Source organism: Oncorhynchus keta, chromosome 19 (assembly GCF_023373465.1).
Source record: "Oncorhynchus keta strain PuntledgeMale-10-30-2019 chromosome 19, Oket_V2, whole genome shotgun sequence".
Lineage (NCBI taxonomy): Eukaryota > Metazoa > Chordata > Actinopteri > Salmoniformes > Salmonidae > Oncorhynchus > Oncorhynchus keta.
The window spans coordinates 57,735,373-57,754,139 of record NC_068439.1 but is presented as its reverse complement, the minus strand read 5'-3'; the positions used below and the strand labels follow the sequence as shown (position 1 = coordinate 57,754,139).

Below are 18,767 nucleotides of genomic sequence, written 5' to 3'. Positions count from 1 at the left end.
GTCCTTCCCCGGGAGGAAGAGCAGCAATGACATGATTAGTAACATGCCTGGCATTAGAACATAGCATGCATTTTGTTTTACCTGAATTCAAGACCAGCTTCAAATCATACAGATTCTGTTATATGGTGTTAAATGCTTGTTGGGCATTTTCAAATGCTTAAGATAAACTACTACCACTTGAATAAAGAACAGTGTCATCTGCATAAAAACAAACATCCACTGTTTCAATATGATCCCCAATGTTATACAAAATGATCAACAGTGGGCCCAAAATAGAACCTTGCGGAACACCTGAGCACAACTTTAACTTTATGATTTACAACCATCCGCCATTACACATTGTGTACAATTTGATTGGTTTATAAATGACCTATTTAGAGCATGACCAGTAATTCCACAACATTAATCTTTGCACCAACAAAGCATGGTCCACGGTGTCAAATGCCTTTGGCAAATCAATAAAGATGCATTCAATTCAACCATCTCAGCCACACCGGGCCATTGTGTTTATAGAAATTGTTACTGGATAACAAAGTAGAGGTTGTATTCAATCGAAATCGGTCACCACATTATTTCATATTAAACGTGATGTATTGTTAAATGTTGAACGCTGACTTAGTATAGTATGCCAAATGTGTGGCAATGTGTTTGTGCTGTTTATTTAATTTTGTGTTTTTGGTTTTACTCAGACTTGGACGAATGTGCGTCCAGTCCTTGTGCCCAGGGCGGGACATGCATCGATCTGGAGAACGGCTTTGAGTGTGTGTGCCTCCCACAGTGGGGTGGGAAGACCTGCCAGATCGGTAAGACCCCCTAATCACACACCCCACCCAAATCAGACTGCATGAGTGTCTCAGTGGTGCATCCAGACATGATTTTACAACAATCCATTAAAGTAGGGCTGACCCCATTTAGTCGACTAATACATTTTAAATTATCAAGCAGTGTCATATAGCATTATTATTATTTTTTTCATTTAAAAAATATATGTATGGCAGACGAGACACCTTTCTTGATTCAGACGTGTCTCAGTGGACTAATCCATGGCGGAGGCTACGGGGATGGCTCACCAGTAGTACATTTACTGTGAATTCCCATAATATCTAATGCACAATGTTTATTTGGTTACGATAATTTGTTAATGCATTCATTTATTATTATAATTGTCAGTGGACACGTTGTTTGTCACCCACACAACATAGGCTACACTTGTGAATAAAAGTTTTAGTTTTTTTCTTTCCATTTACAAGTTGTCAATTTATTGATTGACAGGAGCTCTACAGACGAAAGACAAAGTTGAGTAAGGACACACACCTGATTATGCATAGAAGTAGGCCTAGGCTACCTGGCCTGTGTGCAAATGTAGGTCTATAAATGTGCCCATTTGTGGGTCTGATTGAGTATTTCTGACTCGTCTTAGCTTACCACCACTGAAGCTTTTCAAAGATGTTTTCTTCACCTCAAACAGCAAGTAAACTAAATCTGTCTTTATGTCCATTGACAATGACAATAGTTCTTCAACGTAGCCTACTTGTAAAATCTTTCAAGCTCCTAGTGTGAAAAGGGGGGGGAAAAATTATCCTCTAATCCGGTGGAAACATAAAATAGGGCTACCTGATATAGTTCTTGTGCAAATAGCCTACAGCGGTCTCTGTTCAGAGCTCAGTGGCACGGGAAACTCTGAGGGGCCACAATATTTTATACAATGTTGCAAGTTTGCTAGTGCACGCTTCAGGCCAGACCCAAGTTAGTTGATACAATGTTTAAAGTTCCTTGCAGACAGGCTGTGCATAAACAATGTTATTTATAGGATATTTTATCAGGGTATTTTATACCTTCAGGCTGCAATGTTTTTATTTATTGGCTTTATGTAGGCAATTTTTACATAGTTAACAATAAAGTGACATTTAGAATTTTGATTTACCCCATAATGATTGCGATACAAAGATTTTATTATAAATTAAATGAAACTGTTCCCTGAATGAGGAAATGAAAATCATAAACTGGCACTCCAAATGGAAAAGTTTGACCACCCCAGTTGTAGCCTATTACCTACCGGCTACTTTAGGAGCTTAATGGCCTAATCTGCAAAGGCCAGCAGCAGTTGGCGTGTCCGGAACACTTTTTTTTTTTTTTTTTTTTCCTGTTTTGGGGATCTTGATCTTTGGCTCCCTCTTCAGTCACTTGTGTGTTCTAATTATTTAATCACAGTGTGCCTAAAACATCAGGCATATAGTTGATTTTATTAAAAGCACGTAGTGTATCGCCCAGGCTCTGTTGCAGCCGGCCGCGACTGGGAGGTCCGTGGGGCGACGCACAATTGGCCTAGCGTCGTCCAGGATAGGGAGGGTTTGGCCGGTAGGGACATCTTTGTCTCATCGCGCACCATCAACTCCTATGACGGGCCTGGCACGGTGCACGCTAACCAAGGTCACCAGGTGCACAGTGTTTCCTCCGACACATTGGTGCGGCTGGCTTCCGGGTTGGATGCGCGCTGTGTTAAGAAGCATTGCGGCTTGGTTGGGTTGTGTTTCGGAGGACGCATAACTTTCGACCTTTGTCTCTCCCGAGCCGTACGGGAGTTGTAGCGATGAGACAAGTTAGTAACTACTAATATTTGGTTACTACGAAAGTGGGGCGAGAAAGGGGGAAAAATCCCCCCCAAAAAAAAAAAACACATAGGGCATGTCTATATATAGGGGAAAATACATTGTAAAAAATGTTGACCCTGGGCCTCCCGATTGGCACAGGGGTCTAAGACACTGCATCACAGTGCTAGAGGTGTCACTACAGATCCAGGTTCGATCCCAGCCTGTATCACAACTGGCCATGATCGGGAGTCCCTTAGGGTGGTGTGGAATTTGTCTGGCTTAAGGGAGGGTTTACTTGGCTCATCACGCTTTAATGACTCCTTGTGGTCGGCCGGGCACCTGCAGGTTGACTGCTTGTCAGGTGAACAGTGTTTCCTCCGACACACTGGTGCGCCTGGCTTCCGAGTTACGAAGCTCAGTTTGGTGGGTCATGTTTCAGGGGACTGCTGAGCAGCAATGAAAAAGGGGGTAAATACAACTCTAATATATATATATTTATATAAAGAATCGATTGGTCAAAAAACGTTACACTCGGTCAAATGTTTTTTTTTTCTGACGTTAAAGGGATAGTTCATCCAAATTACAAATGTACATACATATTTGCTTACTTGCCATGACGGAAGTCTATCGACCGCGAGAGACTGCAATCCATTCTTTGGATTTGTGAATCTAGCTACTTCCGCTAATATTAGCTTTTTGGTGAACTATCCTTTTAAGTACACCATTGATCAGTGGAGAGTCCACTCGCATGACAATTACCAATAGTTTCTTCCATAATCCCAGGAAGGAGGGTGCTGCTGCACACCCTTTTTTTCCTTCACTGATGTAGTGTACTGGGCAAGTAATGTATTAATGGACCGATGTACCTGCGCTACAGACTGCTATATTTTTTTTCTCAAAAGTAGTGCACTGTCCTTTGCTGATTCTCAGCCCCCCCTCTCCCTCCCTTCCACTCAAACTACAGGAAGTAATGCCATGTCCATTCAGATTGCAACCATTGACATTGCAGGAATAAAAATGTGTACATCCAATCACATTACAATGTGCAATGCTATCGCTAGCCGTACAATCCTGTATGATTGGTTTGTACATGTGTTTTTGTGTGTGTACTTCCTTCCACCCCATTGAGTCTACATTAATCCTGTGGTCATTACACTGGGCCGCTCAAATTAAGATGGCTACTGTCCGCAACACGATGCGGGTGCCTTCAGAGCACAGCGATGTACACCGGAAACTGCTTGGCAACCGCTACACTCGAACCTCAATGACCACAAGTCATGAGTGCTATTGTCTATGACCAGAGTCCCGTGTCACATTCTTCTTTTATCTTTGTTTATTTATCCACTCGTACCTGTTGAGAGGAAGCGTGGTGTGCCAGAAAGAGGATTATGACCTGGAAACAAGTTCCGGGGTGGGACCTGGTCTCCCCTTACAAAGCTGGAACCGTAACCTGGTCTCCCCTTACTACCTGAGTGTTGGATGTTTGGGTTTCGAGGAGTACAGGTGTGCGAGTGGACTAGCCATGCTCCCAGGCACAGCCCCCCTCCTGAATATTTAATGTACTAATAAGCAGCAGGGCTTTCTTTTTTTTGAGGAGGTGGTTTAAAAAGATTAGCGTCTCAGGTGTTATCTGCTTTTTTTGACGGGATAGGCTCAAACAAGTTATCTGGGTAGCTGGATTGAGGGAGTTGAGAGGACAGGTGGAGGAGATGCAGTCCACAACCTCCTTTTCAACTCTTTGTCACTCATGTAATGCTCCCACCTGTAGTATAGGCTTATACATTTCCCCCCACTTGCCAGAAATGAAGGGGAGCTTTACCCAAACCTTTGTATGTTAAAGGGATTTTGTACAGTTCTTTACTGTAGTTTGTTATAAGTGAGAGAGACTGACGAGGAGACCCATTCGTGGACTCCTTTTGTGCTGATGTGTTGGTGGTGGGTCTTCAATGTGCCTTTTCACCTCTTTCTTCCCCCTCTCACTCATCTTTCTCTCACCCCTCTATTAGAGGTCGACAGATTATGATTTTTCAACGCCGATACCGATTATTTGAGGACAAAATAGCCGATACCGATTAATCGGACGATTTTAAATATTTAAAAAAACATGTTTATTTTAATTATATATGTATGTATGTATGTATATGTGTATGTGTAATGTATGTGTGTGTGTATATATATATATATATCACACACAGTGGGGGGGAGTATTTAGTCAGCCACCAATTGTGCAAGTTCTCCCACTTAAAAAGATGAGGCCTATAATTTTCATCATAGGTACACTTCAACTATGGCAGACAAAATGAGGGGGGAAAAATCCAGAAAATGACATTGTAGTATTTTTAATGAATTGATTTGCAAATTATGGTGGAAAATAAGTATTTGGTCTACAAACAAGCAAGATTTCTGGCTCTCACAGACCTGTGACTTCTTCTTTAAGAGGCTCCTCGTTACCTGTATTAATGGCACCTGTTTGAAATTGTTATCAGTATGAGACACACCTGTCCACAACCTCAGTCACACTCCAAACTCCACTATGGCCAAGACCAAAGAGCTGTCAAAGGACACCAGAAATTGTTTTGTAGACCTGCACCAGGCTGGGAAGACTGAATCTGCAATAGGTAAGCAGCTTGGTTTGAAGAAATCAACTGTGGGAGCAATTATTAGGAAATGGAAGACATACAAGACCACTGATAATCTCCCTCAAGCTTGGGCTCCACGCAAGATCTCACCATGTGGGGTCAAAATGATCACAAGAACAGAGAGCAAAAATCCCAGAACAACACGGGGGGACCTAGTGAATGACCTGCAGAGAGCTGGGACCAAAGTAACAAAGCCTACCATCAGTAACACACTACGCCGCCAGAGACTCAAATCCTGCAGTGCCAGACATGTCCCCCTGCTTAACCTCATAGTCCGCCCCATCCCGCATGCGGTCGTTAACAGCCTCAAGCTCAGAGCATTTCTAAAAATCAAATGAAATGAAATAAATATGCCTGCTGCTTATCCTTTTCTTAACAATCCTGTCGTCTCAGATTTTCAAAATATGCTTTAGAACCAGAGAAAATCAATAATTTGTAAGAGTGGTGATAGCTAGCCATTTAGCGTTAGCAGCACTCAACATATTCACAAAACCAGCAAAGGGATCAAATAAAATAATTTACCTTTGAATGTCAATGAGGAGACTCTCAGTTACATAGCAGATGTCCAGTTTTTCCTGAAAGATTCTTGTGTAGGACACAACGTTCCGTTTGTTACTATGCATTTGTACCGAAACTTGCTGATTTGTTTGAATCAATCCTCAAGGTGTTTTGTCATATATCTCTTCACTCCCTGGAACCGCATTCTTCTCTGAGACATCACGTGGCAATTTTTTCCGAATCTCTGAAACATGGAAAACGTTGTTTGAATCAATTTTTGTCATATATCTCTTTCATTGAAATGCCTGGAAGCCTGCATTCTTCTCTGATCATGGAAAATAACTTCTCAGAGACACTGTGCGGGACACTTGGCAATTGGGATGGTCAATCTTCCAATGATATGCCTACAAATGTCACAATGCTTTTTGGGAAACAAGAGAAAAGTGTCCGTCATTCCTGTCATTCACAGCCATATAAGGCGATCATGGAAAACGTAGCCTCAGAAATCCTGTTCATTTCCTGGTCGGTCAAACATCTTGGTTTTGCCTGAAGCATTTGCTCTAGGGCACTCACAGTGAATCTTTGCAGTTCTGGAAACGTAAGAGTGTCTTCTTTCCAAAACTATCAATTCCAAGCATAGTCGAGCATCTTTTCGTGACAAAATATTGCGCTTAAAACGGGCACGTCTTTTTATCCAAAAATGAAATACTGCCCCTATAGGACTAACAGGTTAAGCCAGTACATGTCCAGGCCCGTCTGAAGTTTGCTTGAGAGCATTTGGATGATCCAGAAGAAGATTGGGAGAATGTCATATGGTCAGATGAAAGCAAAATATCACTTTTTGGTAAAAACTCATCTCGTTTTGTTTGGAGGACAAAGAATGCTGAGTTGCATCCAAAGAACACCATACCTACTGTGAAACATGGGGGTGAAAACATCATGCTTTGGGGCTGTTTTTCTGCAAAGGGACCAGGACGACTGATCTGTGTAAAGGAAAGAATGAATGGGGCCATGTATCGTGAGATTTTGAGTGAAAACCTCCTTCCATCAGCAAGGGCATTGAAGATGAAACGTGGCTGGGTCTTTCAGCATGACAATGATCCCAAACACACCACCCGGGCAACGGAGGAGTGGCTTCGTAAGAAGCATTTCAAGGTCCTGGATTGGCCTAGCCAGTCTCCAGATCTCAACCCCATAGAAAATCTTTAGAGGGAGTTGAAAGTCCGTGTTGCCCAGCAACAGCCCCAAAACATCACTGCTCTAGAGGAGATCTGCATGGAGGAATGGGCCAAAACACCAACAACCGTGTGTGTGAAAGACTTGTGAAGACCTCTGTTATATAACCTTTGTTGGCAATGACAGAGTATTGAGAAACTTTTATTGACCAAATACTTATTTTCCACCATAATTTGCAAATAAATTAATTAAAAACCCTTCAATATGATTTTCTGGAAAAAAAAATCTCATTTTGTCTGTCATAGTTGAAGTGGAAGAAGTTAAGTGGAAGAACTTGCACAATTGGTGGCTGACTAAATACTTTTTAGCCCCACTGTATATACACATTTTTGTAATAATGACAATTGCTACAATACTGAATGAACGCCTAAAATAAAACTTAATATAATACATAAATAAAATCAATTTAGTCTCAAATAACATGAATGTTGAAAACAAACTCATTTCTATATGCAGGAAATCCTATTTTAATAATGGGCATGGTAAGAATTTACTACCAAAGTTCGAGTCATAATTCCCATGACACCTAGCAAAATCTGAAAAGCAGTTCCTTCATTCATTTATTCCATATTATATTTTTAGATTCACTTAAAATAAGGTCTGTTTCGTATAACTGTGTAGATATCCATAGGACAAGGTGACTGATCAATATTGGCTAAATATAAGCAATGTTTTTTTTGTAGAGTGTATTTATGAAAATATGTTGACAAACGTTACCTTATTCTAGTGAGATTTACACGGGTACCAAAACGCCGAGGCGGTTTAAGCCTGCACGAAACGGACCTTATTTGAAGTAAAGACATTATCTATGGAAGACATGAACGGTAAAATAACGAAGGAACCCCTTTCAAGTTCAGCCGCAGGTTATTACAGGAATTATAACGCGTCGACTATTTCTCTCTAAACCATATACCTTTGACTATTACGAGCCTGCTGCTGCCTTCCACCCCTCAGTCATACTGCTCTATCATATCATAGACTTATCTATACACACAGAAACACGAGCCTTAGGTCAAATCTGGAAACATCACCTTGAAAACAAAACTTTCGTTCCGTATTTTATCTAACGGGTGGCATCCATGAGTCTAAATATTCCTGTTACATTGCACAACCTTCAATGTTATGTCATAATTACGTTAAATTCTGGCAAATTAGTTCGCAAAGAGCCAGGCGGCCCAAACTGTTGCATATACCCTGACTCTGCGTGCAATGAACGCTGTCATTGAAAATGAGAATGTCTTGACTGACTTGCCTAGTTAAATATAGGTTTTTAAAATAGTAATAATTTAATCGGCAAAATCGGCGCCCAAAAATACCGATGTCCGATTATGAAAAGTTGAAATCGTCCCTAATTAATCGGCCATTCCGATTTAATCGGTCGACCTCTACTCTCTATCCCTCTTACCTCACTTTCCTTCTTTCCTCCCTTTACCCGTTGACTCTGACTCCCATGTCCTGCCTCCACAGATGCGAATGAGTGTGTGGGGAAACCGTGTGTAAACGCTTACTCTTGCAAAAACTTAATTGGCGGATATCACTGCGACTGCTTTCAAGGATGGTCTGGACAAAACTGTGACATCAGTCAGTATTCCTTTCCCCTTTATTGTCGTCACCGTCTCTCTCGCTCTCTCTCTCGTTATTTTCACTCTTGCTACTGATCCGTGTTTTTCTACCACTCCTCTCGGTCTCTCTAGGCTTTGGGCGACGTCACATTGGCACGTTCTAGCATTGCCACCATCTCCGTAGCTGTCTCTGTAAAACTCACCAACTTTGCCTCTGGTTTTTATTGCATGATGGGTATAGCTTCTTGTCAACTGCATACAGTGGTTTCAGAAAGTATTCATAACCTTGACTTACTCCACATTTTGTTACAGCCAAAATGCATCAAATATATATAAAAATACCCATCTATACTCTAGCCTCACAATGACAATTTGCAAACATAAATGTATTGAAAATGAACATGCATAAATATCTAACTTTACTTAAGTATTCACACCCCTGAGTCAATACTTTGTAGAAGCACCTTTGGCAGCGATTTAAAGCTGTGAGTCTTTCTGGGTAAGTCTCTAAAAGGCGCTGATTGGTTAATCTGATGTCTGCAGTGGACGTACAGCATTTATGCGATACGGCCTGTGCAGAAGTCAGGGCATTTATACTTGCGCGTTGCCGAGTTGTTGTGAAGGAAGTTGTCAAGGAAGTGAGTTTGCGCGGGAGTGCCAGTATATACGCAATCATGTCAATGCTGAGCTTTAAGGAGCCCTCCGCATCGTTAATTTTTTGGGCCGGCGCATGCCAATGCGGTACAGAGTTCCATTTGGCCTCTGCGTGCCTCCGGATGCTCTGTAATTGCATCGCACCAACCGTCCATCCATATAACAGGCAGTTAACCCACTGTTCCCAGGCCGTCATTGAAAATAAGAATATGTTCTTAACTGACTTGCCTGGTTAAATAAAGGTTAAAAAAAAATTAAAAATTACAAAATAGTGCCTCCAACACATTTTCGGATGGCGCATAAATTGGCTTTAAGAGTTTGGCACACCGGGATTGTGCAACATTTTCAGGTCTTGCCATAGATTTTCAAGTAGATTAAGTCAAAATTGTCTAATTGGTAAGCAGCTCGTGTAGATTTGGCCTCGTGTTTTAGGTTATTTTCCTGCTGAAAAGTGAATTGATCTCTTGGTGTCTGGTCGAAATCCAACTGAACCAGGTTTTCCTCTAGGATTTTTGCTTGTGCTTAGCTACGTTCAGTTTCTTTTTTTATCATGAAAAACTCGGCAGTCCTTAACGATTACAAACATATCCATTACACTATGCTTGAAAATATGAGTGGTACTCCGTAATGTTTTGTAATTGATGTGCCCCAAACAACGCTTTGTATTCATAACAAAAAGTGTATTGCTTTGCCACATTTTTTGCAGTATTACTTTAGTGCCTTATTGCAAACGGGATGCATGTTTTGGAATATTTTTATTCTGTACAGGCTTTATTCTCACTGTCAATTAGGTTATTGTGGAGTAACTACAATGTTGTTGATCCATCCTCCGTTTTCTCCTATCACAGCTGTTAAACTCTGCAACTGTTTTAAAGTCACCATTGGCCTCATGGTGAAATCACTGAGTGGTTTCCTTCCTCTCCAGCAACTGAGTTAAAAAGACACCTGTTTCTTTGTAGTGAGACTGGGTGCATTGATACACCATCCAAAGTGTAATTAATATCTTCACCATGCTCAAAGGGATATTCAATGTCAGTTTCTTTTTTTTCTTTTTTACCCATCTATCAATAGGTACCTTTTTGAGGCATTCGAAAACCTCCCTGGTCTTTGGTTGAATCTGTTTTGAAATTCGCTGTTGGAGGGACCTTACAGATAATTGTGTGTGGGGTATGGAGATGAGGGAGTCATTCAAATATGTTAAATAGCATTTCAGTGACTCCATGCATCTTATGTGACTTGTTTTAAATGTTTACTTGTGAACTATAGGTTTCCTATGACTTAATAGAGCAAAATTAAAAACCTTAATTACATTATGAGGCGCGTGTCTGTAGGCCACAAAAAAAATTCAAATTGGCGTTAACAAAATGTGGAAAAAATGTGAAGGGGTGTGAATACTTTCTAAAGGCACTGTTTGCTTTGTTCATAAAGACGACTAACTTTCCGTCTTCAATTCATTAACAAAACGCCTACATTACCTGCCTTGATTGCACATTAAAATGGTGGGTCTGTTTTGCAATAGTTATTAAAAACCCTTCTGTGTGTAACCATCTTTCTCTCACCTATCTCAGATGTCAAGGGCTGCCACGGCCAATGTCAGAATGGAGCGACGTGTAAGGTATGCGCCCTTCTCTGGACCTTGTGACTCGATGCCACACAGACAATAAATGAATAATGTAAAAAAAAAAATCTGCTCAACCATTTCTTGAATTATTTCATGTAAAACGTTCAACTCTGAACTATATACAGTCAAAGGTTTGCACACAGCTGCTCATTCAAGGGCTTTTCTTAATGGTTTCTATGTTCTAAATTGTAGAATAAGTGAAGACATCAAAACTATGAAATAACACATATGGAACATGTACTAACCAAAAAGTGTTAAACAAATCAGCATGTATTTTAGATTCTTCAAAGTAGCCACCCTTTGCCTTGATGACAGCTTTGCACACTCTTGGCATTCTTTCAACCAGCTTCACCTGGAATGCTTTTCCAGCAGTCTTGAAGGAGTTCCCACATGTGCTGAGTACTTGTTTATTGCTTGTCCTTCACTTTGCTGTCCAACTCGTCCCAAACCATCTCAATTGGGTTGTGGAGGCCAGGTCATCTGATGCGGAACTCAATCACTCTGTGGAGGTGTGTTGGGTCATTGTCCTGTTGAAAAACAAATGATAGTCCCACTAAGTTCAGACCAGATGGGATGGTGAATTGCTGCAGAATGCTTTGGTAGCCATGCTGGTTAAGTGTTCCTTGAATTCTAAAGAAATCACTAACAGCGTCTCACATAGACATGGCGGTAGGAAGCAGAAATCGCAAATTTGGACTCATCAGACCAAAGGACATATTTTCACAGGTCTAATATCCATTGCTCATCTTTCTTGGCCCAAGCAAGTGATCTTATTATTGGTGTCCTTTAGTAGTGGTTTCTTTGCAGCAATTTGGCTATGAAGGCCTGATTCACTCAGTCTCCTCTGAACAATTGATGTATCTATTACTTGAACTCTGCAGCCCAAATAAATGCTTACATTTCTGAGGCTGGTAACCCTAATGAACTTATCCTCTGCAGCAGAGGTAACTCTGGGTCTTCTTTTCCTGTGGCGGTCCTCAGTTTCATCATAATGCTTAGTTTCTGCGACTGCACTTCAAGAAACTTTAGAAGTTCTTGAACTGTTCCGGATTGACTGACCTTCATTTCATGAATTAAAGATGGACTGTTTCTCTTAGCTTATTTGAGCTGTTCTTGCCATAATATGGACTTAGCCATATTTGATAAAAGACCATCTTCTGTATACCACCCCTACCTTGTCACAACACAATTGATTGGCTCAAACGCATTAAGAAGGAAAGAAATTCCACAAATTAACTTTTAACAAGGCACACCTGTTCATTGAAATGCATTCCACATGAAGCTGTTTGAGAGAAAGGGTGGCTACTTTGGAGAATCTCAAATATAAAATTATTTGGATTTGTTTAATTAACACTTTTTTTGGTTACTACATGATTCCATATGTTTCATAGTTTTGGTGTCTTCCCTATTCTACAATGTAGAAAATGGTTAAAAAAAATAAAAACCCTTGAATGAGTAGGCGTGTCCAAACTTTTGACTGGTACTCTATGACCAAGAGGTAGTATGTAAATGGAGGTTAAGAAGGCTCTCAGACTGAACCCTAGAGGACATGCTCACCTAGATATCCTGTTAACCATGGATCCATATCATGTACTGTCAAGTCCTTTCTTGCATTCTACTTGTCCTTTACATGTTAGCAGGTCATACCTTGTCCTATAGGATTCTCATGTGTTAGATCTATGTCAGATATATCTATTTTCCCACCATCTCCCTTCAGGAAGGGCCCAGGGGGTACCTCTGTCAGTGCCCGTCAGGCTTTGTGGGCACGCACTGCGAGATCCAGCGGAACAGGTGTGCCAGTGGGCCCTGCCAGAACGGTGGGCGCTGCCACAGCGTTTTGGACGGCTTTGTGTGCGAGTGCCCGACCAAGTTCTCCGGGGAACTGTGTGAGGTGAGCCATTAGTTCAAAGGCCGAAGTCTCGGGACCAGTTTGCGCTGCTTTCAAGTGTTGGTCCTTTTGGTATATATGCGTGCGCACAGTCTGTTTACGGTGAGATTACAACGGTATGTCCTGAATTCAGTCAAAGCAAAACTCCCGTATAAGAGAATTGACACGCACACACTCCTAGAACTACACACACACACAGACAGCGCTGTACTGTTTTGCTTTGACTGAAAGGCAGACGGTACTGGTTGTGAGCCCAGTCCTGTACTTGGCGTAACAGGCTATAAATACGAACCCTCTTGAATGAGGCAACTCGACTATGGCCCTGTGCCCACTCAGTCACTCCAGGGCATTGAGAAGCTAAGTTTATGCCTGTCGTGGAATTGTGGCTCTATTCTTACACTCCTGTTACCATCGTGTGACATGCGTATGATACTTACTACACTTGTATTGCATTGATATGCCACAAATGCACTCCTGCTACTCTAATGCAACATGCGTATGACTTCCCTATGCACTCCTGCTAAACTCAGACCGCATACATGATGACACTATAAACTCCTGCACATGTTCAACATATTGTACATGTGACATTCCTATTTAGTTTCTTACAGGTACGGGAATCCCTATGTGTGCAAGTGCTTGCGCACTTTTTGTTGTTGTTAGCCTAGCTAATCATAGAATTACATAGGCCTAGAATCCTTATGTCCTATGGGCATATTATAACTTAACATTATATTTTAATGTGACATAAATACAACCATTCAATGTTTTCAAAAAATGCCCTCCTGTAGGCTACCTGTGCACTTTTGTCCACTCACAAAATGATTACAACATCCAAACAGTGCATTGTGCACTCACAAAATGATTACAACATCCAAACAGTGCATTGTGCACTCACAAAATGATTACAACATCCAAACAGTGCATTGTGCACTCACAATTTGATGAATGGAAAGAGACCTCTGTTACAAAACACCAACGTGTATTGTAATGACGTTTTGCGATTGTCATTAGGCCTATACTTCATGCATCCACTGCTGTCCGTACGTCTCTGTATCGGCAACTCATTTCCGCCTTGGCCAGATGTACTAGTTTTTATCGAACTACAACGCAATTTTGAGCATATACAACCCGGTTTCAAGACAATTCGCTCAGATTTCATGTGGCTGACGTGGTAATGTTAAGTAATGGCCTACAGTTTTCTTGACATTTTGTTTTAATTATTGTGATAGGCTCATGTTATACCGGTACTGCGTACCCCCACTATTCATTTTGCCAGGACGACATACCGGCTTACTTTCTCCCCTGCCTTCCTACTACACTCGTATGGCATGCCGAGGCACTGCTATGACACATCTATGCAATTGGCATGCCTGGCACACAATCTCTTAGCACACCTATCCCACCCTTTTAACACCCCTATGTCCTTCTGCACACCAATTTGACTGAGTTGATTTGGGATTGGGCGTTTGAGACGTGCATTACAGGTGGTTTTGGGTGGGCTGTTTGAAAGACAGGGTGTTTAAGTGTTCTTCCTCTTCTGTGGAGGGGCTTAGATTTATGGGACTTGTCCCAGCCTTTAGCCCTCAGACCCCTCAGTTTACATCCCACACATACTTTTCATGGCCACAGCACTCAGAAGCCTTTAAACAGAACAGAATAGAATAAATACGTCTCTGCCCCATCAGAAAGTCAAATGAGCAAGTTGGGTGCATGTATCTGTCGTGTGTGTGTGTCTGCGCAGGCTGAGTTTGTGTCTGCGTGTGTATTAATCTGTGTGAGAGCACCATGACCAGGAGAGCACCATAACCCAAGTAGATCAGCCCACCCCGTTGCACCACACTACTGACCGACTCAGTGCCTTAAATGGCAGCGAGTTGTACCCCATGGTTTACACTGCGTTTTTTGTTGTGAATTTCCCTACTTGATGCCCTGAGAACAGAGAAAATGTAGAAACTGGAGCCGCTGCCATGTCACCGAGGACTATCTGGTTGAATGAAATTAATTTAAACCACGCACACACACACAAACTACCTCCACACACAGATGTGTTTTTGATCTTCAGGTACCTCTGAGCTTATACCAGTCTTCCACAGCTTAGCCCTTTGTGTTTATCTATATACTTAAAGAACAACTTGTGTGAAGTGTTGCAAGGCCTCTCACAAACTTTCTTTCTCTCCCGCACTCACACTCACCATTTCTGTCAATACTGGGTGGCAAGGATTCATTATCTGAAGTACTTGCATAAAGTGGATAAAATAAATGAAACTAAGTACAAATGTAAAACTTGTTTGTACATGTGAATGTGTACATGTGGCTGTGTAGTACTTGTTTGTGCATTCGTGCTTGTGTACATGCTTGCATGTGTGAACGTTCTCCTTCCCTCCCCCACAGGTCCCAGGTTGGTCTCCTTCAGACCCGTGTGAGCCAACCCCCTGTGAGAACGAGGCACCGTGCCACGCCCTAACGGGTGACTTTTACTGCGCCTGTCCCGATGGCTACGAGGGCAAGACCTGTGCCCACCTCAGGGACCACTGCAGGACCACCCCCTGCCAAGGTAGAGCCACACACCGTGACTGATTCTGGACCGGTTTTTGTTTTGTTCCCTATACATAATTATTATTTTTTTAAATTAGATCTGTACCTAGGGGAACTAGACACTGGATCACTGGCAGACACCTCATTCATCCCTCCTGTTTTTTTTTTCTCTCAGTAATTGACAGCTGCACCATTGTCGTGGCGACCAATGACTCCGCGGGCGAGGGTGGCTTTCGTCACATCTCGTCCAACGTGTGTGGCCCCCGGGGACGCTGTATCAGCCAGCCCCGCGGCAACTTCACCTGCTTCTGTGACTCCGGCTTCAGCGGCACCTATTGCCACGAAAGTACGTACCACTGTGTGTCTTTCTCTGTCGGTCCGCATGGCTGCCATCTGTCCTTGTGACCAGTAGACTTGGGCAATTTTTAAATGTTTATTTCACCTTGATTTAACCAGGTAGGCTAGTTGAGAACAATTTCTCATTTACAACTGCGACCTGGCCAAGGTAAAGCAAAGCAGTGCGACACAAACAACAGTTACACATGGAATAAACAACAGTTACACATGGAATAAACAACACAATAGGGTGGAAAAAGAAAGTCTATATAAAGTGTGAGCATATGAGACCTTCAATCCCCTCCCTGTATCAAGATCCCTATTGGCTAAATTGTTTCGTGTGTCAAAAATAAAGAATTTATCCCCTTGTGTGCACTTCCGGTAATACCGTATGGTACAGATACAGTATGACTGTCTGAAAATCAAGATGCCACCCAAACTTAGACCAGGGCTTCAGTCGCATTTACTGCCACAAGAGTATGTCTGTCTGTCTCCTGTCTTTGTCTGTATGTCTGTTCATGTGACCTGGGCTTCAGTGGCCAGGGTTGGGGTCAATTCCACAAATTAAATTCCAATTAGATTTACACATTTTGGGGTAATATTCCTGGAAACCTTAAATGCACCCTGACTTACACTTTTCAGGAAGTTTAAGTTTGTATAAACCTAAAATATATAAAATAATACAATGTTTTTCGTATTAAAACATAATCATAAAGCTGTAAAACATTATCAATATTAAACCATCCTATGGGAAAGCTGAATAAAGATGTCCATTTTTTATCTCTTGACCAAGTAAAAGCTGTTTTAATTTGAACAGCATGGGATAATGCTGTAAATGCAAAATACTTCCCCACTGGAGACCAGGTTTCAATTCCTGTCTGTACCTTTCATTCAATGACTCCCTCTTTATTCTCACCCAATCTGTTTATCTAAATTAAGCAAAAATACGAACGATAGAGTGGAATTCTACTCTATTGTTATTATTTGTATTTTTTTTTAAATGAAAGTATTAACAGACATTGGTCACTAAACATTTGTGGAATTTACGTTTAGTCTGTGTAAATCTTAATACAGGGTATACATAAATCAACAAGACAGTAACTTCACACATGGAGCTGCGGAGGGGGCGTTGTGTGCATGTGTGTGAGATGGGAGCGAGCAGACTGAGGGGGAGAGAACGCCAAGGAAACTCTGCTACAGCCAAGACTAGCCAACTTGAAGCAGCCACAATGTTATTTATTACCCCATATAACAGTGCATGGGGTAGCCTAGGGAAGCTAGCTAAGCCAGCTATAGCTTGCTAGGCCAATTGAGGCTACATTTTGCGCCCCCCCCAACCCCATTCCAATTAAAAACCTACCGGTTTGCTTGTAGCCTACTCCTCATTTCTCAAACTTTTTAATTCTGTAATTGTACTCTGTCTTGCATTGTTTTAGTGAACTCACTCCACTTGCTACACGTTGAGCGTCTTTGCCGATTTTGATTGGCCAACATAAACAACAAGCTACACACCTGAAAGCTACCGGTTATCTACCTGTCTTATGGGGTGCACATCCTAAACTACATTTTGAAGGTTTGTTTTATTAAATTAATCATTTGAAATGTAATGTTATATGGATATTTTATTTAAAAAATATTTCAGTGATAAGAGGCTTATAATTATAAATTGTATAGTATTAGTATTTGAATAATTCAAATAACCGTGCACATCCCTATTGCATCCGTTATTGAAATGGTTGTACTGATTTTTAATTTTCCATACCTTCCACATGAGGTGAATGGTGTACTTTCCCAATTCTTAGATATTCTCTCTGATTGGATTCCAATTGGAATTAAACTGATCTCCGTAAACTAGCACAATGTTTTATGCAAGCCTGCGTTGTATTAAGGCAGTGGTCTTCAACTTGTTTTTTCCAAGGTACCCCCTCCCAGGCAAACCGGTAACCCAGGGACCCCAACATACTTAATAAAACATGTTTTACTTATCAGGTGAATGATAATGGAAAGGAGAAGTAATCAACACTTTAAAATTAATTGATTTGGTAGATTGTTTTTATTATTTTGACCTCTCCACATAATTGGAAGAGGAAGTGTGTAAACTTTTAACACAGCCTATTAGCTAGAAAGGTAACTCCGAACACTTTCGCTTAGAGCAGCTGTTTAGCTGGTTAAACAAATGTTAGCCATGTGTTGGCAACCATTTAGTTTTCAAGTCAAGAAAGTTACAAGCAACTAGCAATAGATTGTAACATCAGATAATGTGATTTAACCCCCCTCCCCCCCAAAAATTCTGATCCATTATACTGGGAGTTACAGGTTAGGTATTGTTTGGTGTAGCATGGAGATTTTTTGACCTACCTTAACTTGGCGGTACGGTCTTTGTCCTCGATTCGTGGAAACAGGAGTCTCTGTCATTGTCCAGTTGCAGGGGGGTCTGTTATGAATTCAGAGAAGTGGTCTGTTATTAAAATGAATAGTTTTTTTGCTCCATGAAGTAGTCCCAACAATGTGTGACCGCCACCATCTTGTGTATTTCAAGTCTTCTCTCAATCTGTAGCTAGCCAGCAGCACTTGCTGCACTGGTAGCCTATTCGCTATGTCAGATACTTCAGTGAGTGTAATTTGCTCAATTAGGATCTCATTTACGACTAGGTACAGTTCCTTCAAAGTATTAATACCACTTGATTTTTTTCAACATTTTATAACCAGAATGCAAAATGTATTAAATGTAATTAGTCTAATTAGTTTTAGTCACTGTCCTACACACCATAATGTCAAACTGGAATTGTTTTTTCATTTTTTAAATTATGTTTACAAATAGTCCATAAGTATTCAACCCTGGTATTGTGGCAAGCCTAAATACGTTCATGAGTAAAATGTAACAAGTCACGTAAGTTGCATTGACTCACTCTGTGTGCTATAAGTGTTTAACATGATTTTTTGAGATTACTGCCTCAATCTCTGTGCCCCATACACACACTTATCTGTAAGGTCCCTTGGTCAAACAATCCATTTCAAACACTGATTAAACAACAAAGACCAGGGTGGTTTTCCAATGCCTCGCAAAGAAGGGCACAGATTATTATTTTTTAAGCAGACAATGATTATCCCTTTAAGCATGGTGAAGTTATTAATTACACTTTGGGTGGTGTATCAATGCACCCAGTCACTACAAAGATACAGGTGTCCTTCCTAACTCAGTTG

General features: G+C 41.3%; 1 protein-coding gene across 4 annotated transcripts in view; it reads left to right on the top strand.

The window, feature by feature from the left end:
- jag2b (jagged canonical Notch ligand 2b) overlaps positions 1-18,767 on the top strand; it is a 104,682-nt gene that overhangs the window by 66,708 nt on the left and 19,207 nt on the right. For 2 of the 4 annotated variants that reach the window (XM_035794003.2, XM_035794002.2), the window contains exons 9-14: positions 690-803; positions 8,432-8,545; positions 10,749-10,795; positions 12,519-12,692; positions 15,084-15,246; positions 15,403-15,573. In XM_035794003.2, coding sequence (XP_035649896.1) covers positions 690-803; positions 8,432-8,545; positions 10,749-10,795; positions 12,519-12,692; positions 15,084-15,246; positions 15,403-15,573 — 783 coding nt within the window. The remainder of the gene's footprint in view (positions 1-689; positions 804-8,431; positions 8,546-10,748; positions 10,796-12,518; positions 12,693-15,083; positions 15,247-15,402; positions 15,574-18,767) is intronic. The other 2 variants (XM_035794005.2, XM_035794004.2) reach the window with 1 other exon arrangement.